General features: G+C 43.6%; 4 protein-coding genes and 1 long non-coding RNA gene across 5 annotated transcripts in view; 2 read left to right on the forward strand and 3 right to left on the reverse strand.

Moving 5' to 3' along the window:
- The window catches only part of LOC115468300 (E3 ubiquitin-protein ligase TRIM39-like), a 39853-nt gene extending 13620 nt beyond the window's left edge, over nt 1-26233 (forward strand). Inside the window, exons 4-8 of the mRNA XM_030199933.1 lie at nt 239-261; nt 8947-9056; nt 14339-14344; nt 14934-14963; nt 25674-26233. Coding sequence (XP_030055793.1) covers nt 239-261; nt 8947-9056; nt 14339-14344; nt 14934-14963; nt 25674-26212 — 708 coding nt within the window. The 3' untranslated portion in view covers nt 26213-26233. The remainder of the gene's footprint in view (nt 1-238; nt 262-8946; nt 9057-14338; nt 14345-14933; nt 14964-25673) is intronic.
- LOC115468279 (E3 ubiquitin-protein ligase TRIM39-like) overlaps nt 1-26466 on the reverse strand; it is a 1086936-nt gene that overhangs the window by 905389 nt on the left and 155081 nt on the right. The window lies entirely within an intron of this gene.
- The window catches only part of LOC115468286 (E3 ubiquitin-protein ligase TRIM39-like), an 875973-nt gene that overhangs the window by 273313 nt on the left and 576194 nt on the right, over nt 1-26466 (forward strand). The gene's annotated exons all lie outside the window — the stretch shown is intronic.
- The window catches only part of LOC115468283 (E3 ubiquitin-protein ligase TRIM39-like), a 572298-nt gene that overhangs the window by 90514 nt on the left and 455318 nt on the right, over nt 1-26466 (reverse strand). The gene's annotated exons all lie outside the window — the stretch shown is intronic.
- LOC115468319 overlaps nt 1-26466 on the reverse strand; it is a 49990-nt gene that overhangs the window by 8500 nt on the left and 15024 nt on the right. The gene's annotated exons all lie outside the window — the stretch shown is intronic.

Here is a 26466-nt window from a genome sequence, read left to right on the forward strand (position 1 = left end):
CGTGAAAAGTTGCCCAAGTATCAGTTACAACTTAGGAGATAAATGTTAGGTTTGAAACAGGCTGATACACTGGACAACATGAGATTGGGTGTTTCTTATAGATTTTTGGATACTGACATTAGAAATGTCATCAATATTTTGCAGATGTTATGTGATTGAGCAGAGCTTTGAGTAGAGTATCCTAATGTATAATGTGTTCTCATAAACTGTGAATATTCTCTGGTTCATTTCCCTTTAGGATGTGGAGGATGCTCTCAGCAGGTACAAGTTAGTTTTCTGTCCTTTTCTATGTGGCTGGATGGATTTTGAGTGAGAAAGAAGGGAATTAATTGATTGGCAAAAGGGAGAGGAGTAGCCTAATGGTTAGTGTAGTGGGCTTTGATCCTGGCAACCTGGATTCAAGTCTCACAGCAGCTCTTTGTGACCTTGGCAAAGTCACTTAACCCTCCATTGCCCTGGTACAAAAAAAACTTACATTGTGAGCCCCCTGTATAGTTATTTGGCAACTCAGGCCTTAGACTTTGGTTCAGGATCTAAAATGATATAAAAACTTACAGGCCTTTAGCTGAAATTTGAACTCTGAAGTTTCAGCAAGCTTCTGAGCTAAATGGGGAAGGACCATGCAGCAAAATGAGGAAGGAGCTAGGGTGCAAAAACCTCAAACAGGATACAGATGGCTCCTCCAGCCAGGTGTAGGGTCTTATTTAGGTTTGTGGTTAAGTGAACCAGGTGCTGTGGTTAAGCCAGCTGAAGATGAGAACATGTTTAAGATCTGAAGCTACTCATTAGCATAAGCCAATCAGTGACAACCATGACATAAATTAGATCCAATCAGATGGGCTCATTCTCTCTCCAGGGAAAACCAATACATTCCAATAGAATTGGCAAATTACCCAATTGCTTTTCCCTGAATACCTTTGAGTGGTAAAATATATCACATACGACACCAGATAGTACCCGTTTGCAACTGGGATATTAAATTCCTACAACCAATTGATTGTACATACCAATTGTCTATTCTTTGGTGTTTTGGCTAAGTAAATAAATTTATAATCATTAGAACTATATTATATTTCCTTCTCTTTATTAATATCTGTTAATAATTTCCTTGGTTCGTTTAAAGAATAAGTGAATTATTCTATTCAGAGATGGAGTCAATTTTGAGGTCTGATCAGCCTTCTCGGGGTTCTCTCTGGCACTGGACAGTTTTATTCCAGTACTGGGCAGAACCTAGGGGATAATTAACCCCAGATTAATTCACCCCTTAGGACAGAGAAAGTGCCTGTATATAATAGGTACAGTGCTGCACATGTATTTATTTATTATGATTTATTTACCGCCTTTTTGAAGGAATTCACTCAAGGCGGTGTACAGTAAGAACAGATCAAACATGAGCAGTAGACAATTACAGCAGTAAAAATATTCAAAAACAATACAAAGCATGACATGGTATACTATTTACAATGTCAACACAATACGTAATTGAACATTATAATTGATAGCGAAGGGTAAATCAAAGATGTAACATATAGAAGGGTAAGAAAGTAGGAAGAGTTAGAAAGTAAGGTGATTGAGTTAAAGAAAGTTGCACATGAGGTCAGAGAAATGGTTAAATGTTATCTCAGCAAGGGTAGGAGTTGATAAACATGTCCTGCTGCATACCGAGTCACTCCTTGTGTGTGTCAGTGAGACTAACGAGTTAGTTACTTCTTCCAGTAACTAACTCGTCTATATGTCTGGTAGTGCTATAGAAATGATTAGTAGTAGACATGGAATTGAGAAAGGGAGGTGGGATTGAGTGAGGAGAGGGAGAACTAAAGTGTGGAGGAAGCACTGAGAAATGAAGGGGAAGAGATGGAGGAGAGGGGAGGAGAATTACAGACCAACCTTCTCTTCCCCTTGACTCTCCCTTTTTCATCCCTGTACTGCCAGAACTTCTCTCCCACCAACCTCTCTGATATCTCCTCTCTTCCTGTCCTCACCTATTTGGCTCTCCATGAATCCTGTCTTCAAACCCCACCAAACTCCACCCTGTGAATCTCCTTTCCACCTCTACCCTGCCAGTGGTGCTGCCCCTCAACCCTAGTGCAGAAGGAGGTGCTGGTGATGGTCTCTGCTCTGATGCTGTCCATAAGAGAATAATGCTATAAAAATGTGTTTATATTTCTTTGGATGGTAAATAAACATGTGGATAATGGTGAGCCAGTTAACACTGTTTATCTGGATTTTCAGGAGACATTTGATAAAGTGTCCCATGAATTTCTCCTGAGGAAACTAAAAAGGATAGGATACAATGTCATATTGTGCATTATAAGAACATAAGAGTAGCCATACTGGGTCAGACCAATGGTCCATCTAGCCCAGTATTCTAGATTCCAAACAGTGGCCAAGCCAGGTCAGAAGTACCTGGCAGCAGGGGTGTAGCCAGACTTCGGCAGGAGGGGGGTTCAGAGCCTGAGGTGAGGGGGCACATTTAGCCCCCCCCCCCGGCACCTCCCACGACCCCCCAATCATTGCCGCCACCCCGCCCGCCATTGCCGCCGCCACAACCAACTTCGCCACCACAAACTTTGCCACCCCCCCCGATGACCCTTCGTTCTGTGAGTCTGACGTCCTGCATGTTGTATGTACGTGCAGGACACCAGAAACAGAAGGCTGGAGCCAGGAAGCCTTTTGCAGGAAGCAGAGCAGAGGACCTCGGCTGGCGGGGGTTGGGCTCCCCCGCCAGCAAAGGTAGGCAACAGCTTGTTGGAAGCGGGATGGGGGTTGAGAGGGTCGTTGGGGGGGGGGGGTCCAGGCCAAAATCTACAGGGGCCCAGACCCCCCAAGCCCCACGTAGCTACGCCACTGCCTGGCAGAAAAGCAAATCCTGGCAACACTCCATACTACAAATCCCAGGGCAAGCAGTTACTTCCCATGTCTGTCTCAATAGTAGACTATGGACTTTTCCTCCAGAAATGTGTCCAAACCTTTTTTAAACCCAGGTACGGTAGTCGCTGTTACCACCTCCTCCGGCAACGAGTTCCAGAGCTTAACTATTCGTTGAGTGAAAAAATATTTCCTCCTATTTCCATATAACTTCCTTGAGTGTCCCCTAGCCCAGTATCCTGTTTTCCAAACAGTGGCTAAGCCAGGTCAGAAGTACCTGGCAGAAAAGCAAATCCATACTACAAATCCCAGAGCAAGCTGTTGCTTCCCATGTCTGTCTCAATAGGAGACTATGGACTTTTCCACCAGGATCTTGTCCAAACCTTTTTTAAACCCTGATACACTAACCGCTGTTACTACATCTTTCAGCAAAGAGTTCCAGAGCTTAACTATTCATTGAGTGAAAAAATGTTTCCTCCTATTTGTTTTTAAAGTATTTCCATGTAACTTCCTCGAGTGTCCCTTAGTCTTTGTACTTTTGGAATGAGTAAAAAATCTATTTACTTCTACTCATTCTACACCACCTCAATCATATCTCCCCTTATCCGTCTCTTTTCCAAGCTGAAGAGCCCTAACCTCTTTAGCCTTTCCTCATATGAGAGGAGTTCCATCCCTTTTATCATTTTGGTCGCTCTTCTTTGAACCTTTTCTAATTCCGCTATTGTGCTCATTTTCAAAACAGAAAAACATCTAAAAAGTGGCATAAAGCAGCATTTGGATGTTTTTCTCACAAAAACATGCAAATCAATATTTTCAAAACCTATTTTTAGACGTTTTTCTCTGAAGTCCGTCAGAAGTGTGTCCAAATCTCAAGGGACGTGTCAGAGGCTTGTTCAGGCTGGGACTTGTGCGTTATTAAGACTTAGATGTTTTTCAGCCATAATGGAAGAAAAGAAAAACATTGAGGTCTAAAACTTAGAAGTTTTCAGCTAGACCTATTTTTATAATGAATAAGGCACAAAAAGGTGCCCTAAATATTCAGATGACCACTGGAGGGAATCAGAGATGTCTTTCCCTTCTTCCCCCAGTGGTCACTAACCCCCTCCCACCCCCTCCCAAATTATGATGAAAAACATACTTGCCAGTCTCTATTCCAGCCTCAGATGTTATACTCAGGTCCATTAGAACAGCATGCAGGTCCCTGGAATAGTCTAGTGGTGGGTGCAGGCTCCAACCTCCCCCCCCCCCTACCTGTTACACTTCTGGACGAAACTGTCAGCCCTCCAAAACTCACCAGAAACCCACATATAGGTGCCCCCTTCACCCGTAAGGGCTATGGTAGTGGTGTACAGTTGGGGGTGGTGGATTTGGGGGACTCAGCAGACAAGGTAAGGGAGCAATGGTGAGGTGTGTAACTGGGAGCATTTTGTGAAGTCCACTGCAGTGCCCCCTACTGTGCCCTATTGCTTTCCTAGGATGTCAGGGGGATCAGTCTACTAAAAATATCGACACTTCCTATACCCCAATGACTTGATTTTGTGTGTTCTGCTCTTGGACGTTTCGAAAATGGACGAAATAAACAAAATGTGCAAATCACAAAACCTTTTTTGAAAATGGACTTCTTTCCTATACAGATTTTGGATCTTTTTTGAGATACGGCGACCAGAACTGAACGAAATACTCAAGGTGCGGATGCACCATGGAGCGATACAAAGGCATTATAGTATTTTCGGTCTTATTCACCATCCCTTTCCTAATAATTCTTTGCATCCTAGTTGCTTTTTTTGGCTGCCGCCGCACACTGAGCAGAAGATTTCAGCATATTAGCTACAATGACACCCAGATCTTTTTCTTGAGCTCTGACCCCCAAGATGGATTCTAGCATCAGGTAACAGTGATTCGGATTATTCTTTCCAATGTGCATCACTTAGCATTCATCCACATTAAATTTCATCTGCCATTTGGACGCCCAGTCTTCCAATTTCCTCAGATCTTCCTAAAATATTTCACAGTCCACACGTGTTTTAACAACCTTGAATAGTTTTGTAACATCTGCAAATTTGATCACCTCACTTGTCATTCCGATTTCCATATCATTTATAAATATGTTAAATAGTACCGGTCCCAGTACAGATCCCCAGCGGCACTCCACTGTTCACCCTCCTCTATTGAGAGAAAAGACCATTTATCCCTACCCTCTGTTTTCTGTCCAATAACCAATTCCTAATCTACACTGGTTAAAAGAACTGTTTAAAAGATAGAAAACAGAGTAGGATTAAATGGTCAATACAGTGCAATCCGCGTAAGTGCAAGGGTCTGGAACCAAAGAAATGCATGCAGTTAACCGGAGTGTGCACTTAACCATTGTGACCCAAAGAAGCGTGATATCTGATAAACATATGTACAGTACTGTTTATTATACGTACAGTATACAGTCTCCGTTAACTGACGTTAGGCTTACTTGAAGTAATCAGTCATAGTCCTCTGTACACTATTGGGTCTGTGAGTTCCATAGACTACGTCTGCCAGATGGTAAAAACTGTCATAGCACTGATATCCAGTGGCCTCCAGATAGGCCTGCACGGTGTTGAGACTCTCCAGCACTCTTGCAAAAGTGACAGGAGTAAGTTGTTGAATTTCGTCAGCGTGTGCCTCGCTGCTCATTTCTTCATCTGTTTCATCAGCAGCCATTGTTGCTTGCCTGTAGACGCATATGTCAACATCAGTGCTGTCGTCAGCTGTTTGTAGATCGTAATCAACAGCTACGTAGTGATGAAACTCCTCTACAGTAACACCGGCTGAGATGTCAATAGTAACATCTGACGCGTTTGCAACAGCTGCATCTGTTTCATCCCTCTCCACATCCTTAACCAAGCTTGCCCGCTTGTAGCAGTTCACAATGGTTGCCTGTGTAACATGATTCCAGGCTTCTTTCTGCATATGTAGGGAATCCAACAGTGATAGATTACAAGCCAGTTCAACAGCACGTTTATCCTTGCCAGTCTGGTCATCCATAACGCTCCTCACACAACGTAGCACAAGAGCCCGATAATGTTGTTTGAAATTGGCTGTTATGCCCTGATCCATAGGTTGGATCACAGAGGTAGTGTTTGGTGGCAGGAAGACCACCTTGAGGTTAGACAGCCTGACATCATCCCTGTGTGCAGCACAATTATCACAAAGCAACAAAATCTGACGCTTTTGTGCCCTCTCCACTCTCATCTCTCCATTCTCATCTCTCCCTACATTCCTCCCCGGGAACTCCGTTCACTGGGTAAATCTCTCTTATCTGCACCCTCTCTTCCACCGCTAACTCCAGACTCTGTTCCTTTTATCTTGCTGCACCATATGCTTGGAATAGACTTCCTGAGCCGGTACGTCAAGCTCCATCTCTGACCGTCTTTAAATCTAAGCTAAAAGCCCACCTTTTTGATGCTGCTTTTAACTCTTAACCCTTATTCACTTGTTAAGAGCCCTTATTTTATCATCCTCACTTTAATATTCCCTTATCAATTGTTTGTCCTGTTTGTCTGTCCTAATTAGATTGTAAGCTCTGTCGAGCAGGGACTGTCTCTTCATATTCAAGTGTACAGCGCTGCATACGTCTAGTAGCGCTATAGAAATGATAAGTAGTAGTAGTAGTTCTGGGATTCCGGAATCTTGCTAGTCTTTGGGATTCTGCACAGAATCTTGCTACTCTTTGGGACTCTGGAATCTTGCTACCCTTTGTCCTTATCCCTTATTTGTCCTGTTTCTCTGTCCTAATCAGATTGTAAGCTCTGTTGAGCAGGGACTGTCTCTTCATGTTCAAGTGTACAGCGCTGTGTACATCTAGTAGTGCTTTAGAATAAGTAGTAGTAGTAGTAGTAATTCTAGTGTCTAACTTCTTTAGCCACTGCTTCCAAATTTCCCCAGTCATCCATGAATTTACATTAGCCTCGTATGACACAGGAAGTCGCTTAACTTTCTTGAAGCAACGGGGCTGTTTGCTCTTTCCAATGACGAGAGGTTCCAACTTCTCACTCCCATCCATATTGCAGCAAAGGAGGATCATCAGTCGGTCTTTCGACGTTTTACCTCCAGTAGTTTCGGCATGTTTGAATGCAAGTGTTCCATCAGGAATCACTCGCCAGAAGAGACCGTTTTCATCAGCATTGAAAATGTCACGAGGTGCAAACTCGTTCCAGATGGTAGGAAGAACTGAAACAATCCAATTTTCAGCACCAAAGTCATCAATGTCTTGTTTCTCACCATGCTGTTTCTTGAATTTTATGTTGTTCCTCTCCTTCCATGTTTCCAACCATCCAACAGTGGATTTGAATTCAGTTAGTCCAAGACTTTCAGCTAGCTGGTTAGCTTTCTCCATAAGCAGTGGACCACTGACAGGAAACTGTCTGCTCCTGACTCGAGAAAACCACTGAAGAAGAGCATCTTCTACCTCCACAGTATTTCCCGCCCGTTTTCGTTTCCATTGTGGATTTGTATCTCCATTGTGGATTTATATTGTATTGCCAGTCTTCCAGAACCTGGTCTTTCTGCTTCAAGACACGTGAAATTTGACTGGGATTGACACCATATTCTTTAGCAATAGATGCTTGACTTTGTTTGTTTTCTAATTTTTTAAGAACTTCTATTCGTTCAGCCAGTGTTAAAGTCTTACAGTTGTGCGATGACGACGACGACGACGACTCCAGTGTACACTCTAACAACATTCTTTCACTTATTCTGCCTGTGGCAGTTAAAGGGGTGGTAAATTTGAAATCTTGTTGGTTGTCAGGCGCCAATCGGCTTCCATATTCCATTTGCGCGCTTATATGGAGTTTTTCCTGCAGAGGAGCGGTCTTAAACCATGCATATATGCAAATCTTGCACTTATCAGTGGTGTGCTAAACTGAAGTTTGTCCCCATAGAAATTGATGGTGCCAAAAATGGGACCAAAGTACGGCATGCAGTTAAACAGAGCATGCGCTTATCCGACGTGCACTTAAATGGCGTGCACTGTATTCTCAATGGAGAAGGGTAAATAATGGGGTTCCTCAGGGTCTGTGCTGGGATTTCTACTTTTTAACTTAGTCACAAATGATTTAGAAATGGGAATAATAAGTGAGGTGATTAAATTTGCTGAAGACATAACGTTATTCAAAGTCCTTAAAACATAAGAGGATTGTGAAAAATTGCAAGAGGACCTTGCATGACTGGGAGACTGAGAATCCAACTGGCAGATGACATTTAGATCTAGATTCTATAAGTCTAAAACATCTAAGTGGAAAACGCACAAAATCAAGCCATTAGGACGTATGTGGGCCAGTATTCTTAGTAGACAGGCCACCCAGACATCCCAGCAGAGCAGTGGGGCACCCTAGGGGGCGCTACAGTGGACTTCACATAAAAGATCCCCAGGTACATATCCTACCGTTGCTCCATTACCTTGTATGGTGAGCCCCCCAAACCCACAAAAAACTACTGTACACAACTACAATAGCCCTTATGGCTGCAGGTCTCACCTATATGTAGGTACAGTAGGCTTTTGGTAAGTTTTGGAGGGCTGACACTTTCCACCACAAGTGAAACAGATAGAGTGAGATATGGGCCTGGTCCATATCTCTGACCACTAGGCTACTCCAGGGCCTGATAGGACTGACCATAACATCTGAGGCTGCCATAGAGGCTGCTATGTACTGTTTTTTTCACATTTTTTGGGGGGTGGGAGGGGGGGTCAGTGACCACTAGGAAAGTAAGGGGGGGTCATGCCTTAATTCCTCCAGTGGTCATTTAAGGCACCTTTTTGTGACTTAGTTGTGATAAAAACAAAACATCTAAATTGTAGCCCTGGACATTTTTGTTTTGTTTCATTATGGTAGAAAAGCATCCAGTGTTAGGAATGCACAAATCCTGCCCCTAAAATACCCCCTTGTGATCTGAATGTATTGCTGACAAACTGTTTAAAAAATGGGTTTCAAAAATGAGTTCCATAATCACAAAAAAACTGAGTGTTGATGGTATATTTCATTCCTTCCATCTCTATCCCCTGGGTGTGAACATCTCCCAGAATAATCACGGTCACTCTCTAACCCACAGGTGTGAGAAAATGAAGTTTCCGGAACCAGAGGCTGTTTCTACTGATCTGAAAACGGGTTTCCAATTGCGCTATCCTCAGCAACTGAAGAAATGGATTACAAAATTTGGAGGTGAGGAATTGATCTCTTTTTTTAATTTGTTTTTTCCTCTTTACAAATGCTCTAGATGATTCCAGTAAAAATGTGCACAAATAAAAATATTAATTTAAGAAATAGACACCACAGTAAAATACAGTGTTATACTGTTCACCCCACAGTAGGACACAGTGTTACATTGTTCAGCCCCAGGTAAAATACAGTGTTGCACTATTTAGCACACCAAATTTCAGTGGTTTTATTGACCCTGAGATTAGAAATTTAGAGCCAGATGCACTAAGCTTTAACGAGCCAAAAATGAGCTTTTAAGGAAGAATTTTCAAACCGTTGCATGCACTAAAGCCCATTTTCCAACGATGGTAGCAGCTAACGAAAACGGAATGCAGATGAGCAATTACTGTAGAAACCCTATTGAAATGACATGCACTAACCTTTTCCGATTTGTTTAACACAGGAAAACCGAACGAAACGCCGAGAAATCTAACGAGAGGTCTGTACCTCTCGTTAGGGCTGTCCAGCTAAAAACTTTAATGTAAAAACCAAAATGTAGCAACACACACACAAAAAAAAAAAGGATCGGGAGGGGGCTTGTCAAGAGCATCCTGTATGGACGGCCTTGCCCCCCCCCCCCCCACCCCACCAGAGGTCGCCGCTGCGCCCCGCTTCCCCCTGCATTATAAATTAAAAAGCAAAACAAAAATCAGCAGCCCTGGCCGCCCCCCCCCCCTTCCTCTCTACTCTTTCGCCCCACAGCTCCGCCTCCTGACATCCTCCGCCCTGTGCCCCGCCCCCTCCTGGGGTCATCGCCGCCATTCCCCCCCTCCACCGGGCCCCCCTCCCTCTTACCGGAGTGATACCGGTGCTGGAAATGCTATTCGAAGCTGATGAGTCGGAAAAACTTAATGAATTCTCTGTAAACCTGGAGGATGCAATGGGGCAGTTCTACAAACTGAAGAGTAGCAAATCTCCTGGACCGGATGTTATTCATCCCAGAGTACTGATAGAACTGAAAAATGAGCTTGCGGAGCTATTGTTAGAAATATGTAATTTATCTTTAAAATCGAGCATGGTACCGGAAGACTGGACTGTGGCCAATGTAACACCGCTTTTTAAAAAAGGTTCCAGAGGAGATCCGGGAAATTATAGACCAGTGAGTCTGACGTCGGTGCCGGGCAAAATGGTAGAGACTATTATTCAGAACAAAATTACAGAGCATATTCAAAAGCATGGATTAATGAGACAAAGTCAACATGGATTTAGTGAAGGGAAATCTTGCCTCACCAATCTATTACATTTCTTTGAAGGGGTGAACAAACGTGGATAAAGGTGAGCTGGTTGATAATGAGGCATATTTTCAAAGCACTTAGCCATCCAAAGTTTCATAGAAACCTATGGAACTTTGGAAGGTTAAGTGCTTTGAAAATATGCCTCATTGTGTATCTGGATTTTCAGAAGGCGTTTGACAAAGTACCTCATGAAAGACTCCAGAGGAAATTGGAGAGTCATGGGATAGGAGGTAGTGTTCTATTGTTGATTAAAAACTGGTTAAAAGATAGAAAACAGAGAGTGGGGTTAAATGGTCAGTATTCTCAATGGAGAAGGGTAGTTAGTGGGGTTCCCCAGGGGTCTGTGCTGGGACCGCTGCCTTTTAACATATTTATAATTGACCTAGAGATGGGGGTAACTAGTGAGGTAATTAAATTTCCTGACAACACAAAGTTATTCAAAGTAGTTAAATTGCAGGAGGATTGTGAACAATTACAAGTGGACCTTATGTGACTGGGAGACTGGGCATCTAAATGGCAGATGACGTTTAATGTGAGCAAGTAACATAGTAACATAGTAGATGACGGCAGAAAAAGACCTGCATGGTCCATCCAGTCTTCCCAACAAGATAAACTCACTTGTGCCACTTTTTGTGTATACCCTTCTTTGATTTGTACCTGTCCTCTTCAGGGCACAGACCATACAAGTCTGCCCAGCACTATCCCCGCCTCCCAACCACCAGCCCCGCCTCCCACCACCGGCTCTGCCACAGACCGTATAAGTCTGCCCAGCTCTATCCCCGCCTCCCACCACCAGCACTACACAGACCGTATAATTCTGCCCAGTACTATCCCCGCCTCCCAACCACCAGCCCCCACCCAATCTCAACTAAGCTCCTGAGGATCCATTCCTTCTGAACAGGATTCCTTTATGTTTATCCCACGCATGTTTGAATTCCGTTACCGTTTTCATTTCCACCACCTCCCGCGGGAGGGCATTCCAAGCATCCACTACTCTCTCCATGAAAAAATACTTCCTGGCATTTTTTTTGAGTCTGCCCCCCTTCAATCTCATTTCATGTCCTCTCGTTCTACCGCCTTCCCATCTCCGGAAAAGGTTCGTTTGCGGATTAATACCTTTCAAATATTTGAACGTCTGTATCATATCACCCCTGTTTCTCCTTTCCTCCAGGGTATACATGTTCAGGTCAACAAGTCTCTCCTCATATGTCTTGTAACGCAAATCCCATACCATTCTCGTAGCTTTTCTCTGCACCGCTTCAATTCTTTTTACATCCTTAGCAAGATACGGCCTCCAAAACTGAACACAATACTCCAGGTGGGGCCTCACCAACGACTTATACAGGGGCATCAAGACCCCCTTTCTTCTGCTGGTCACACTTCTCTCTATAGAGCCTAACAACCTTCTCGCTACGGTCACCGCCGTATGTGGGAAAGAGGAACCCGAATTATAGCTACGTCATGCAAGGTTCCATATTAGGAGTCACCGACCAAGAAAGAGATCTTGGTGTCGTTGTTGATGATATGTTGAAACCTTCTGCTCAGTGTGCTGCGGCAGCTAAGAAAGCAAATAGAATATTAGGTATTATTAGGAAAGGAATGGAAAAAAAAATGAGGACGTTATAATGCCTTTGTATCGCTTCATGGTGCGACCGCACCTTGAATATTATGTTCAATTCTGGTCGCCGCATCTGAAAAAAGATATAGTGGAATTAGAAAAGGTGCAGAGAAGGGCGACGAAAGTGATAAAGGGGATGGGACGACTTCCCTATGAGGAAATGCTAAAGTGGCTAGGGCTCTTCAGCTTGGAGAAAAGACGGCTGAGGGGAGATATGAGAGAGGTCTATAAAATAATGAGTGGAGTGGAATGGGTGGATTTGAAGCGTCTGTTTATGCTTACCAAAAATACTAGGGGGCATGCGATGAAGCTACAAAGTAGTAAATTTAAAATGAATCAGAGAAAATGTTTCTTCACTCAATGTGCAATTCAACTCTGGAATTCGTTGCCAGAAAATGTAGTAAAGGTGGTTAGCTTAGCAGAGTTTAAAAAAAGGTTTGAACGGCTTCCTAAAGGAAAAGTCCATGGACCATTATTAAATTGGACTTGGGGAAAATATTTCTGGGATAAGCAGTATAAAATGTTTTGTACTTTTTGGGGGGGATCTTGGCAGGTATTTGTGACCTGGATTGGCCACTGTTGGAAACAGGATGCTGGGCTTGAAGGACCTTTGGTCTGTCCCAGTATCATATAGTACATAAGTATGGCAATACGGACAGTCAGTGATACTTCAGAATATAGGGGGTGGCATGATCATAGAATCATCCTCCTTCTAATATCCCATGACCCCCTTGTTTGTGATTTTCCCTCCCAGGTGGATGTGAAGCATCTATTCACGCTTTCCAAAAATACTAGGACTAGGGGGCATGCGATGAAGCTACAAAGTAGTACATTTAAAATGATTCTGAGAAAATCTTTCTTCACTCAACATGTAATTCAACTCTGGAATTCGTTGCCAGAAAATGTGGTAAAGGCGGTTAGCTTAGCAGAGTTTAAAAAAGGTTTGGATTGCTTCCTAAAGGAAAAGTCCATAGGCCATTATTAAATTGGACTTGGGGAAAATATTTCTGGGATAAGCAGCATAAAATGTTTTGTACGTTTTTGGAGGATCTTGCCAGGTATTTGTGACCTGGATTGGCCACTGTTGGAAACAGGATTCTGGGCTTGATAGACTGTCCCATATGGCAATACTTATGTACTATATGATATGGACAGTCAGTGATACTTCAGAATATAGGAGGTGGCATGATAAGAGAATCTTCCTCCTTCTAATATCCCATGTCCCCCTTGTTCGTGATTTTCTCTCCCAGCGTAGGCTCCCTTTTGCTGCAGCTTGATAAAAGGAGCCCTTAATGAACAACCAAATCAAACACTATTTGCAAATGGTAAGAATGGTAAAAAATCAGAGTACTAACTAGGAGATCTCATAAACAACACAAACTCTTCCACCGATAATTAAACGCAAAAAAACATCAAATGGTGCCCAATTGACGATACAACACTTACACTAACTCTGTTTGTCTGTGAATATTTACATAAAACAGATTGTGAAAGAGACAAACAGCAGACATTGAAGCACCAGAACTATATTATAAAAAATAATAAAATAATAATAAAAAATGTGGACGGCACCAAGGCAGCTGGACAAAAAAAACGTCAAATATGTTTAATGACATGTTGCCAACAACCATCATACCAAACAAATATAGTGAGTAGCATAACTTAAATCACAAGGTTTCCCAGCAGCTCTACTGGACCAAATTTACTTTCCCACCAATATCTCAAACTTCCGCCAGTGTTAAAAACAAAATGGATCAACTGAGGGACATTGTAAATATAGGGGTCCTTTTACTAAGCCACGGTTGGGGGGAGGGAGAGAGCGAAAAGGGAATGGTTTGGGGTGGGAATATGGTTGTTTATATGACTGGATTCATATGTTTTTGTGGATTTTGCATTAAAATTAATACAAAATGATTTAAACATTAAAAATGTTGACTGCTGTCGGCTGAATATGGGCTGGATAATGTCACGTTCTTACTTTATAACAGTTGTACCATCAGTTCTGCTGAAAGCAACAATGACCTTGCGTTGTCTATTGTCACTCCTGTTTGAGTGTAACCTGAAGAAGGAATGGGTGAGACGGCAAAGCTTATTTTATTTTGCTGCATTGCACCCTGGAAGTCACGTGTTTGCTTTGTCATAAGCTTATTCCTGGAATAAGCGGCAGAAAGTCTGTTTTACTCTTTTGGGATTTTGCCAGGTACTTGTGACCTGGATTCACCACTGTTGGAAACAGGATACTGGGCTTGATGGACCTTCAGTCTTTACCCTGGATGGCAGTTCTTATGTATGAATGTACTTATAAGATCATTGAAGGACATTTTGATAATTCAAAATCTCTAACATTTCTCTTTCTTTCTTTTTTTTTTACAAAATAAAATCACATCCTGCAGGATTTGGTAAGTTTTATTCAGTTAGAAACATATATATTTTACGGGAGGGCAATTAACAAATTAATAACAGTATTCATGCATTAATCTTTTAACGCATACCATGTTTTGTGATGCTGCTTGTTTTTTTTAATGCTGACCCACCCCTCCTCCACACTTACCTCTACAGCAGGGCTCAGGATTTTTTCTCCTTCCTCTGAGCTGCCTCAAACTCCTTCTCTCCCCCTGCCTGGTGCAGAAAGTTAGGGAAGGTCTCTTGAGACTTGAAACCGCGAGACTTCCCCAACTTTCTTCACCGCGTGACTCAAGTATCTGTAGAGCCCGATCCCTGTGCAGGGAGAGACAAGGAGTCTGAGGCAACGCCAAGCTCGAACCCTGCTGAATGAAGGCTGGTCTTTGGGGCATGAGAAAAACTGAGTGAAGGCTATTTGAAACTTTATTCTTTAATGCCCAAAATGCTGTAATTAAAATTTTTCATCACACGATTAATCACAATTAAAAATGTAATCATTGTCCGCCCCTAATATAACTTTTTATATCATTGTACTTATTTCTCTTCTCTGAGATCTGATCATTGTTCATCTTTATTTTAATGCAGATTGGTGGATGGAATTTGGCAGATATACAGGTAACTGAATCTGATATATAATAATTATACCAAACCACCAAGTTTCCTAGAGCAGCCAAGAGGTTAGACGTGTTAGCGTTTTTAATGTGTGTTAACTATGTACGCTCATTAACAGTCTATGTGCCTACAATATCCCTACGTGCGCTTACACGCTAATTGTGGGCTTGTTAAAAATGCTAACGCACGTTAGTAAACAGGGCCCTTAATCTGGTCAGTGACCAGATTAAGAAAAGAACTGTTTCCATCTGAATGATACAGTATAGTTTGCTTCTGGAAATGGCCACCAAGCATCCAGGGGGTGAGTTAAAAGCTACATGTACCAATCGTAAGAGAAAGAAACATGTGATGTGTCTTAATGACAAAATAGGTGTGTTGGATAAGCTTCATTCTGGCATGTCTGTTTCTACTGTTGGCCACGAGTTAAAGTTTAATGAGTCAACTGATCCATCCAGCAAAAAAAAAGGAATAGATTCAGTGGTCTGTTCATGAAGCAGAACCAGAAAGTTCCAAAACTACATCTGTGCTTCGTATTGAGTCAGTAGAAAAGATGTAAAGGCGATTAAATTTGTGGATAATGCAAATGGTGGATTAAAAAAAAAGCACTGTGGACAGCATTGCTATGAGGATGAAAGCCAAACAGATTTATAAATATGTCACCCAGAGTCAGGAAAACATGAAACCCTTTACTGCAAGTTCTGGCTGCTTGCACATTTAAAAGAGATATGCACTTAAAAATGTAAGCCTTTGTGACGAGGCAGGTTCAGCTGACAATGAAGCTGCAGAAGAATTTAAAACATCCCTGCTAAGTGTGATAGAAAAATAGGGTTATGTGCCAGAGCAGGTCTTCAATGTTGATGAGCCTGGATTGTTTTACAAACAAGCTGGCAAATGGACAGATATAATGAAAATGGCAGCCAAAGCCCCTGATTTTAAGGCATTTAAAGATCATGAGGGGCATAATCGAACAGGGACGACCACCTCTAAGGGCGCCCATCTCTAAGGACGTCCCGGGAAAGGGGCGGGTAAACCGCTATTATCAAAACAAGATGGGCGTCCATCTTTCGTTTCAATAATACGGTCGGGGACGCCCAAATCTCAACATTTAGGTTGACCTTATAGATGGTCGTCCCCAGTTTTCGGCGATAATGGAAACCGAGGACGCCCATCTCAAAAACGACCAAATCCTAGCCATTTGGTCGTGGGAAGAGCCAGCATTTGTAGTGCACTGGTCCACCTGACATTCCAGGACACCAACCGTGCACCCTAGGGGGCACTGCAGTGGACTTCACATTGCTCCCAGGTGCATAGCTCCCTTACCTTCGGTGCTGAGCCCCCAACCCCCCCCCCCCAAACCCACTCCACACAACTGTACACCACTACCATAGCCCTAAGGAATGAAGGTGGGCACCTACATGTGGGTACAGTGGGTTTTGGGTGGGTTTTGAAGGGCTCATATTTATCACCACAAGTGTAACAGGTGGGGGTAGGGGGGTGGGCCTGGGTCCGCCTGCCTGAAGTGCACTGCACCCACTAAATACTGCTCCAGGGTCCTGCATACTGCTGTCAGGGAGCTGGGTATGACATTTGAGGCTGGCATAGAGGCTGGGAAAAAAATTTTAAATTTTTTTTTTTTAGGGCGGGAGGAGGTTGGTGACCACTGGGGGAGTAAGGGGAGGTCATCCCCGATTCCCTCCAGTGGTCATCTGGTTAGTTTGGGCACCTTTTTGAGGCTTGGTCATGAAAACAAATGGACCAAGTAAAGTCCACCAAACGCTCATCAGAGATGCCCTTCTTTTTTCCACTATCAGCTGAGGACGCCCATCTCTTAACCACGCCCCGTCCCGCCATCGGTACGCTGCCGACACGCCCCCGGGAACTTTGGTCATCCCTGCGACGGAAAGCAGTTGAGGACGCCCAAAATCATCTTTCAATTATGCCGATTTGGGCGACCCTGAGAGGACGCCCATCTCCCGATTTGTGTCAAAAGATGGGCGCCCTTCTCTTTTGAAAATGCCCCTGCATGTTACCCTGTTGTTGTGCACTAATGCCAAGGGTGATTTCAAATGGAGGCCTCTGTACAGAACCCAAAATCCTCGTGCACTTAAAGGAAAGAACTTGAATTACATGCCTGTCCATTGGAGATGGAACTGCAAAGCTTGGATGACGTCCAACAACTGTTTCGTTCCAGAAGTTGAACGGTATCTCCACCGCAAGAACCTTGCCTTCAAGGTACTGCTGATTTTGGATAATACACCAGTTCACTGTTGTGCAGACCTGGAAAATGCACAGCCCAATAATGAGGTTCTCTTCATTCCCCCGAACACATCAATCATCCAGACCCTCGATCAGGCAATAATAAAGGCTTTCCTTTACATGCAGGAACCTATGAAGCTGTAGATGCTGACGAGGAAGCTATCATGCTGGATTGCTGGAAGACAGTGACAATATGCAGTGCAATCGACTACTCGGGATGGCGTCACACAGCCTACTATAAATAATTTTTGGAAAAAAGCTTGGTCAGACTGCATAATGAACTTTGAGGTGTAGCAGAACACTTGAGTAGAAATGTGGAAAACATCACTCAATTTGCACGAAAAGTCCCTTTGAGGACATGACACAAGAAGATGTTGAAATTTTGGCAGAGACTGCACTAGAGCCCAGCAATGAAGACCTGGTTGAGATGGGGCAACAAAGCCTCAGGGGCAGTGATAAGGAAGAAGAGACAGCTGAGACTCCAAAACTCGTGTCTCTCATGTCTGCAAGAATAGCAGAGTGGGTGTTGACACTGGAAACTATGTTCAGTGACACGGAGAAATGTGATCCTCTGCGTTTGCCTCTTACAGTGAAACATTTAAGGACTTGAGAAGGAAGACAAGGGCTTTAGATTTGTTAGGAACTGGGCAACATTCTGGGGAAGGGGGAGCCTATTCCGAAAGGATGGGCTCCATCTTAACCAGAGTGGGACCAGGCTGCTGGCATCGGCGTTTAAGAAGGAGATAGAGCAGCTTTTAAACTAGAAATGGGGGGAAGGCCGACAGTCGCTCAAAAGAGCATGGTTCGGGATAAGGTATCTTTCAAAGATATCACCATAACAGGGAAGATAGAGTATCCTGATAGTGAGGTTGCAAAAGAGATTGTAGTAGATCGGGTATCTTTAAATAACAATAAAAATCAGACAAAAGATTGCCAATTAATACTGTCAAGTACTAAGCATGATGTACTTAGGAACAACAAACATAATTTGAAATGTCTATATGCGAATGCCAGGAGCCTAAGAAATAAGATGGGGGAGTTGGAATATATTGCACTAAATGAAAAATTAGATATAATAGGCATCTCTGAGACCTGGTGGAAGGAGGATAACCAGTGGGACACTGTCATACCGGGGTACAAATTATATCGTAGTGATAGGGTGAATCGGATTGGTGGAGGGGTAGCATTGTATATTAACGAGAGCCTTGAATCAAATAGATTGAAAATTCTGCAGGAAACAAAACACTCCTTGGAATCACTGTGGATTGAAATTCCATGTGCAAAGGGGAAAAGGATAGTGATAGGAGTGTACTACCGTCCGCCTGGCCAGGACGAACAGACGGATGCGGAAATGTTAAAGGAAATCAGGGACGCAAACAAACTGGGCAACACAATAATAATGGGGGATTTCAATTACCCGCATATAGACTGGGTTAATGTAACATCTGTACACGCAAGGGACATAAGATTTCTTGATGAAATCAAGGACAGCTTCATGGAACAGCTAGTTCAGGAGCCGACAAGAGAAGGAAAAATACTAGACTTAGTCCTTAGTGGTGCTCATGATCTAGTGCAGGGGGTAACGATACGAGGGCCGCTTGATAACAGTGATCATAATATGATCGGTTTTGATATTGGCATTGAAGGAAGTGAAACTAGGAAATCAAGTACGCTAGCGTTTAACTATAGAAAAGGTGATTACGACAAAATGAGAAAAATGGTGAAAAAAAGACTGAAAGGAGCAGCTCGCAGAGTAAAAAACTTGCATCAGGCGTGGATGCTGTTTAAAAACACCATCCTGGAGGTTCAGGACAAATATATTCCACGTATTAGAAAAAAGGGAAAAAAGACTAAACGTCAGCCGGCGTGGCTAAACAGTAAGATAAAGGAAATCATTAGAGCCAAAAAACAATCCTTCAGAAAGTGGAGAAGAGAACCAACTGAAAGTAACAGGATAGATCATAAGGAATGCCAAGCCAAATGCAAAGCGGAGATAAGGAGGGCAAAAAAGGACTTTGAGAAGAAATTAGCGTTGGAAGCAAAAATACATAGTAAAAATTTTTTTAGATACATTAAAAGCAGGAAACCGGCCAAAGAGTCGGTTGGGCCGCTGGACGAAAATGGTGTTAAAGGGGCGATCAAGGAGAACAAAGCCGTAGCGGAGAAATTAAATGAATTCTTTGCTTCGGTCTTCACCGAGGAGGATTTGGGGGGGACACCGATGCCGGAAAGAATATTTGAAGCGGGGGAGTCGGAGAAACTAAACAAATTCTCTGTAACCTTGGAGGATGTAATGGGTCAGTTCAGCAAGCTGAAGAGTAGTAAATCACCGGGACCTGATGGTATTCATCCCAGAGTATTAATAGAACTAAAAAATGAACTTGCGGAGCTACTGTTAGAAATATGCAATCTGTCCCTAAAATCGAGTGTAGTACCGGAAGACTGGAGGGTAGCCAATGTTACTCCGATTTTTAAGAAGGGTTCCAGAGGAGATCCGGGAAATTATAGACCGGTGAGTCTGACGTCGGTGCCGGGCAAGATGGTGGAGGCTATTATTAAGAATAAAATTGCAGAGCATATACAAAAACATGGACTGATGAGACAAAGTCAGCACGGATTTAGTGAAGGGAAGTCTTGCCTCACCAATCTAATGCATTTTTTGAGGGGGTAAGCAAACATGTGGACAATGGGGAGCCGGTTGATATTGTATATCTGGATTTTCAGAAGGCGTTTGACAAAGTGCCGCACGAAAGACTCCTGAAGAAATTGCAGAGTCATGGAATCGGAGGTAGGGTATTATTATGGATTAAGAACTGGTTGAAAGATAGGAAGCAGAGAGTAGGATTGCGTGGCCAGTATTCTCAGTGGAGGAGGGTAGTTAGTGGGGTCCCGCAGGGGTCTGTGCTGGGTCCGTTGCTTTTTAATGTATTTATAAATGACCTAGAGATGGGAATAACTAGTGAGGTAATTAAATTCGCCGATGACACAGAATTATTCAGGGTCGTCAAGTCGCAGGAGGAATGTGAACGATTACAAGAGGACCTTGCGAGACTGGGAGAATGGGCGTGCAAGTGGCAGATGAAGTTCAATGTTGACAAGTGCAAAGTGATGCATGTGGGTAAGAGGAACCCGAATTATAGCTACGTCTTGCAAGGTTCCGCGTTAGGAGTTACGGATCAAGAAAGGGATCTGGGTGTCGTCGTCGATGATACGCTGAAACCTTCTGCTCAGTGTGCTGCTGCGGCTAGGAAAGCGAATAGAATGTTGGGTGTTATTAGGAAGGGTATGGAGTCCAGGTGTGCGGATGTTATAATGCCGTTGTATCGCTCCATGGTGCGACCGCACCTGGAGTATTGTGTTCAGTACTGGTCTCCGTATCTCAAAAAAGATATAGTAGAATTGGAAAAGGTACAGCGAAGGGCGACGAAAATGATAGTGGGGATGGGACGACTTTCCTATGAAGAGAGGCTGAGAAGGCTAGGGCTTTTCAGCTTGGAGAAGAGACGGCTGAGGGGAGATATGATAGAAGTGTATAAAATAATGAGTGGAATGGATCGGGTGGATGTGAAGCGACTGTTCACGCTATCCAAAAATACTAGGACTAGAGGGCATGAGTTGAAGCTACAGTGTGGTAAATTTAAAACGAATCAGAGAAAATTTTTCTTCACCCAACGTGTAATTAGACTCTGGAATTCGTTGCCGGAGAACGTGGTACAGGCGGTTAGCTTGACGGAGTTTAAAAAGGGGTTAGATAGATTCCTAAAGGACAAGTCCATAGACCGCTATTAAATGGACTTGGAAAAATTCCGCATTTTTAGGTATAACTTGTCTGGAATGTTTTTACGTTTGGGGAGCGTGCCAGGTGCCCTTGACCTGGATTGGCCACTGTCGGTGACAGGATGCTGGGCTAGATGGACCTTTGGTCTTTCCCAGTATGGCACTACTTATGTACTTATGTACTTATGACACAGTTCTTTCAGTCAACAAGGTGTGAGACTCAGGTACCTGAGCTAGATCAAGGAGAAGTTGACCCCTCCTCCCTCCCAGGGTCTCCATCTTCAACATCTACTATCATTCTACAAGGCTGTCACTCTCCAGAGGTCAACCCACCTGTAGCCCCCTGGTTCTGCAGCAATTTTTATCAAGTACTGTTTTCTTAAAGTGTTACCAACTGCAAGGACTGTAACTCATTCAGCAAATAAAAATGTATTTTTTGCAACACACTATGAGGCTCATTTTCAAAAGAGAAAAGTGTCCAAAAGACTTTTCTCACAAAAACATCCAAATCAGTATTTTTAAAACCAATTTTTAGATATTTTTCTATGAAGTCTGTCAGAAGTGCATTCAAATCACAAGGGGTTGTGTTAGGGGCATGTTAAGAGTGGGATTTGGGCGTTCCTAACAAATGGACAATTTTCTGCCATAATGGAACAAAACAAAAATGTCCAGGGCTATAATTTGGACATTTTGGTCTTACTGTTTATTAATGAATAAGACAAAAAAGGGCACTAAATGACCAACAGGCTCATTTTCAAAAGAAATGGATGTCCATCTTTCGACATAAATCGGAACATGGACGTCCAAATTGGTATAATCGGAATCCTATTTTGGACGTCTCCAACTGCAGTCCGTCAGAAGGATGTCCAAATCTCAATGGGGCGTGCCAGGGGTGTGTTCAAGGCAGGACTTGGGCGTTCCTGAGACATAGACGTCTTTCAGCGATAATGAAAGAAAACAAGGACATCCAAAACTAAAATTTAGACGTTTTGAGCTAGACCTGTTTTTATAAACAAATAGCTGCAGTGAGAATTGAACTCACTTCCCCAGGATCAAAGTTTGCTACATTAACCACTAAGCTACTCCTCTACTCCACACAAGAGGGCTCCCAAATGATCTCTGGAGGGACTTAGGGATCACCCCCCTTACTCCCCCAAATCACAAAACATTTTTCCAAACAGCACTTTCAAAAGGAAAAGATAGACTTTTTTTTTGTAGAAAATGACCTTTCCTGTTCTGATTTTGGACTTCCAAATTCAGACTTAGATGTCATATCCAAAAATGCCCTTTCTGTATTTCACTTGCCCAAAGTCTCAAGGAGCAGCAGTGCCAGAATCAAAGCCCACTGCACTAACCAGTAAGCCACTCCTCCTCTGTTTTGGATGTCTTGCATTTGGACGGTTTTTGTTCGAAAATGGACCAAAACCAAAGACGTCCAAATCACAAAGACATCCAAATCATAGGACGTCCTTGGCATTTTCAAAATGAAAGATGGACATCCATCTTTTTTCGAAAATAACCTTCTCCCCGCCTCCGAATTTTGACATCTTTGTAAAACGTTCAAATTCCAACATAGACGTTTCTTTTGAAAATGCCCCTCCAGATGACCTCTGCAGGAATAAAGGGATGAAACCTCCTTTCTCCCCCAGTGATCAGTTACCCCCTCCCATCCCCCAAAAGTGTAAATGAAGCAGTATATACCAGCATCTATGACAGCTTCAGATGTTACGGCCAGTCCAATTAGAGCAGTAAGCAGGTCCCTGGAATACCCTAGCGGTCAGTGCACTGTAGAGAAGGGAACCCAGGCCCATAATCCACTCTATTACACTTGTTGTGGAAAGTGTCAGCCCCCCCAAACCCCCACCCAAAAAACCTGTACCCATATATAGGTGACACCTGTAGCCATAAGGGCTATTGTAGTTGGATACAGTAGGTTTTTGGTGATTTTGGAGGGCTCTCCGTACATAAGCATAAGTACATAAGCATCGCCATGCTGGGACAGACCAAGGGTCCATCGAGCCCAACACCTTGTCACCGACAGCGGCCAAAAGAACAAGCAATTTGTCCCGCCCATCCTAGAAATACTGTATTCCCTCGTCCATTCAATAACATTATATGGCTTTTTCCTCCAGGAAGCCGTCCAACCCTTTTTTTGAAGTCCGATAAGTTAACCGCCTTAACCACCTTTTCCGGCAGCGAATTCCAGTATAAGGGGGTAACAGTGAGATGTGTGCCTGGGACCTTTTATGTGAAGTCCACTGCAGTGCCCCCAGGGTGCCCCACTGCTCTGCTGGGATGTCTGTGTGGCCAGTCTACTAAGAATGTTAGTCACCGCATATCAAAAAAGATATAGAGGCATATTTTCAAAGCACTTAGCCTTCCAAAGTTCCATAGAAACCTATGGAACTTTGGAAGGCTAAGTGCTTTGAAAATATGCCTCATTGTGGAATTAGAAAATGTGCAGAGAAGGGTGACGAAAATGATAAAGAGGATGGGACAACTTCCCTATGAGAATAGGCTAAAGCAGCTAGGGCTCTTCAGCTTGGAGAAAAGACGGCTGAGCAGACATATGATAGAGGTCTATAAAATAATAAGTGAAGTGGAACAGGTAGACGTAAATCGCTTGTTTACAGTTTCCAAAAATACTAGGATTAGGGGGCATGCAATGAAGCTACATAGTACATTTAAAACAAAACAGAGAAAATATTTCTTCACTCAACGTGTAATTAAACTCTGGAATCCATTGCCAGAGAATGTAGTAAAAGCAGTTAGCTTAGTAGAGTTTGAAAAAGGTTTCGATAGCCAGGGCCGGTCCTAGGGTTTCTGGCGCCCTCCTGCAGCCTATTAGTCGGTGCCCCTACTCATCCAGTGGCGGGATCATTATGGCTCTGCCCCTACAGTAGTCACACCCCTTTGACCAGCAATGGCATCATTGAAAACATTACACCAGTATAGAAGAAAAATAACTTGTGTTTTTTTTTGTTTTCATTATAAATTTCTGTAAGCTGTTACAGCTCCATTATACTCAAAATGACACAAACCAAATTAGCATACAGACCAGGAATTATGAGAACAGACAATCTTGCCAACTCCGAAAAACAATGTGTTAGTAAAATCTCAGAATCTGACAAACAGATCCCTATTCAGACACTTGCAACCTTGCAGTCACACATGCAGAACAGAGATAGCCCCTCTTCAAATTCTTCAAAACTTAACCTGAAATCCTAAGAAGTTAGACTCTGCATGCAGCACAATACCAGAAAAATAGAAAGAAACACATTGCTATACATTGCAAAATAAGATAGCAGATGTAAATTCTCAAAGTGGACATATTCCAAACACTAAAATGAAAATAAAATGATTTTTTCTTCCTTCGTTGTCTAGTGACTTTGTTTTTCTGATCATGCTGGCCCAGTATCCGATTCTGCTGCTATCTGTCCTCTTAACTCTGGTTCCAGGGCTTCCTTTCAATTTATTACTTTACTTTCCGCCTTTCTTCTTCATTTCTTGCCCTACATCTGTAAGTAAAAGCTGGGTCCTCCACAGACTTGACTGTCCAGTGGATCCAGCTTCTGCCTATTTTCTCCATCCATGTGCAGTTTTTCTCCTCTCTTCCTTTTCACTCATCTCATCTCCTTCCTCTCTCTTCCCGTCCCTCCATCCATGTCCAGAATTTCTTCTCTCTCCCCTCCATCCATGTGCATCTCCTTCCTGTCTTCCCTTCCTTCCCCTCCATCAATGTCCAACAATTCTCTCCCTGCCCTCCCCTCCATCCACCCATGTCCAGCAACCCTCCTCTCTCCACTACCCTTCCCTCCATCCATGTCCAGCAATTCTCTTCTCCCCTCCCCTCCATCCACCTATGTCCAGCAACTCTCCTCTCCCTGCCCTCCCCTCCATCCACCCATGTCCAGCAACTCCTCTGCCCTCCATCCATCTATCCATCCATATCCAGCAATTCTCCTCTCTCCCCTGCTGTCCCCCTCCATCCATTCATATCCAGAAATTCTCCTCTCTCACCTGCCCTCCCCTCCATGTCCAGCAATTTCTCCTCTCTCCCTGGGCCTTGTCCTCCCATCCATGTCTATTGATGCTCCTCTCTCCCCTTCCCCCCTCCATCCATACATATTCAGTAATTCTCCTCTCTCCCCTTCCCTCCCCTCCATGTCCAGCAATTTCTCCTCTCTCCCTGGGCCCTGCCCTCCCATCCATGTCTATCGATGCTCCTCTCTCCCCTGCCCCCCTCCATCCATCCATATCCAGCAATTCTCCTCTCTGCCCTGCTCTCCCATCCATGTCCATCGATCAATGCTCCTCTCTCCCTGCACAAAACGGCATATTTGAAAATATAAGTGAGATTAAATAAAAATTCCACGAACAATAAAGAACGACAACGAGGATGCAGCAGCTCATATTTGGTTGCTTTATTTTGAGAGTACAGGGTTGACGGCTGAGTGGGAGAAGGGAAACAGAGATTAACCTAATTGGCTTCAATTTTTTGACGTCATCCCATGTCCTGAGTCAAATCTATGAGGCAGGAAGGTGATAATAGCCAATAGCAGAGCTCCTGTCGTAGAAAAAGTGATTGACTGAAGAACCAGCAAATGAGGGTTAGCGGTGGGTGTGTGATAAGCTAATGAGAAGTGTTTGCTCATGTTTATTAATGTGTTTTCTCTGCAGTAAATGTGACTCTGGATCCTGAAACTGCTCATCCTAATCTCGTCTTGTCTGAAGATGGGAAAAGTGTCAGAATGGGAAACACAGGACAGAATGTGCCGGACACTCCTCAGAGATTTGATTGTGGTCCCTGTGTGCTGGGGAGTGAGGGCTTCACCTCAGGGAGACATTACTGGGAGGTGGAGGTGGAGGTGGGGGTGGGGGATGATACTTTGTGTCTATTGGGAGTGTGTAAAGACTCTGTGAGGAGGAAGGGAGTGATCAAGTTGTCACCCAAGGAAGGATTCTGGACAGTGAAGCTGTGGTATGAACAGAGATGCTGGGCCCTCACCTCCCCTAATACCAAGCTCAACCTGAGTGAGATCCCCCGGGCAGTGGGGATTCTGCTGGACTATGAGGCAGGAAAGGTTTCGTTTTATGATGTAGATAATAAATCTCATCTCTTCACCTTCACTGACACCTTCACAGGGAAACTCCGACCTTTCTTCTGGAGTACTTCAGAATTTCCTCTGAGAATCCATCAGGCACCAGCCTGGAATTAAACAGCAGGACTCAGGATTGACATTCCCAGACCAGGGGTGTAGCCAGACTTCGTCTACACCCCCCGCCATTACCGACCCTCCCCCACCATTGCCGACCCCCCTGCCGCCAACCGTCCCCTGCTGTCGTCTACCTTTGCTGGCGGGGGACCCCAATCCCTGTCAGCCGAGGAGGTTCTCTTCTTCCCGTGCAGGCTTTGTTTTTTTCCGTGAGTCTGACGTAGGGCAGGGACTGTCTTTTATGATCTGTCATAAAT

This window comes from Microcaecilia unicolor, chromosome 4, assembly GCF_901765095.1.
Source record: "Microcaecilia unicolor chromosome 4, aMicUni1.1, whole genome shotgun sequence".
Taxonomy (NCBI): domain Eukaryota; kingdom Metazoa; phylum Chordata; class Amphibia; order Gymnophiona; family Siphonopidae; genus Microcaecilia; species Microcaecilia unicolor.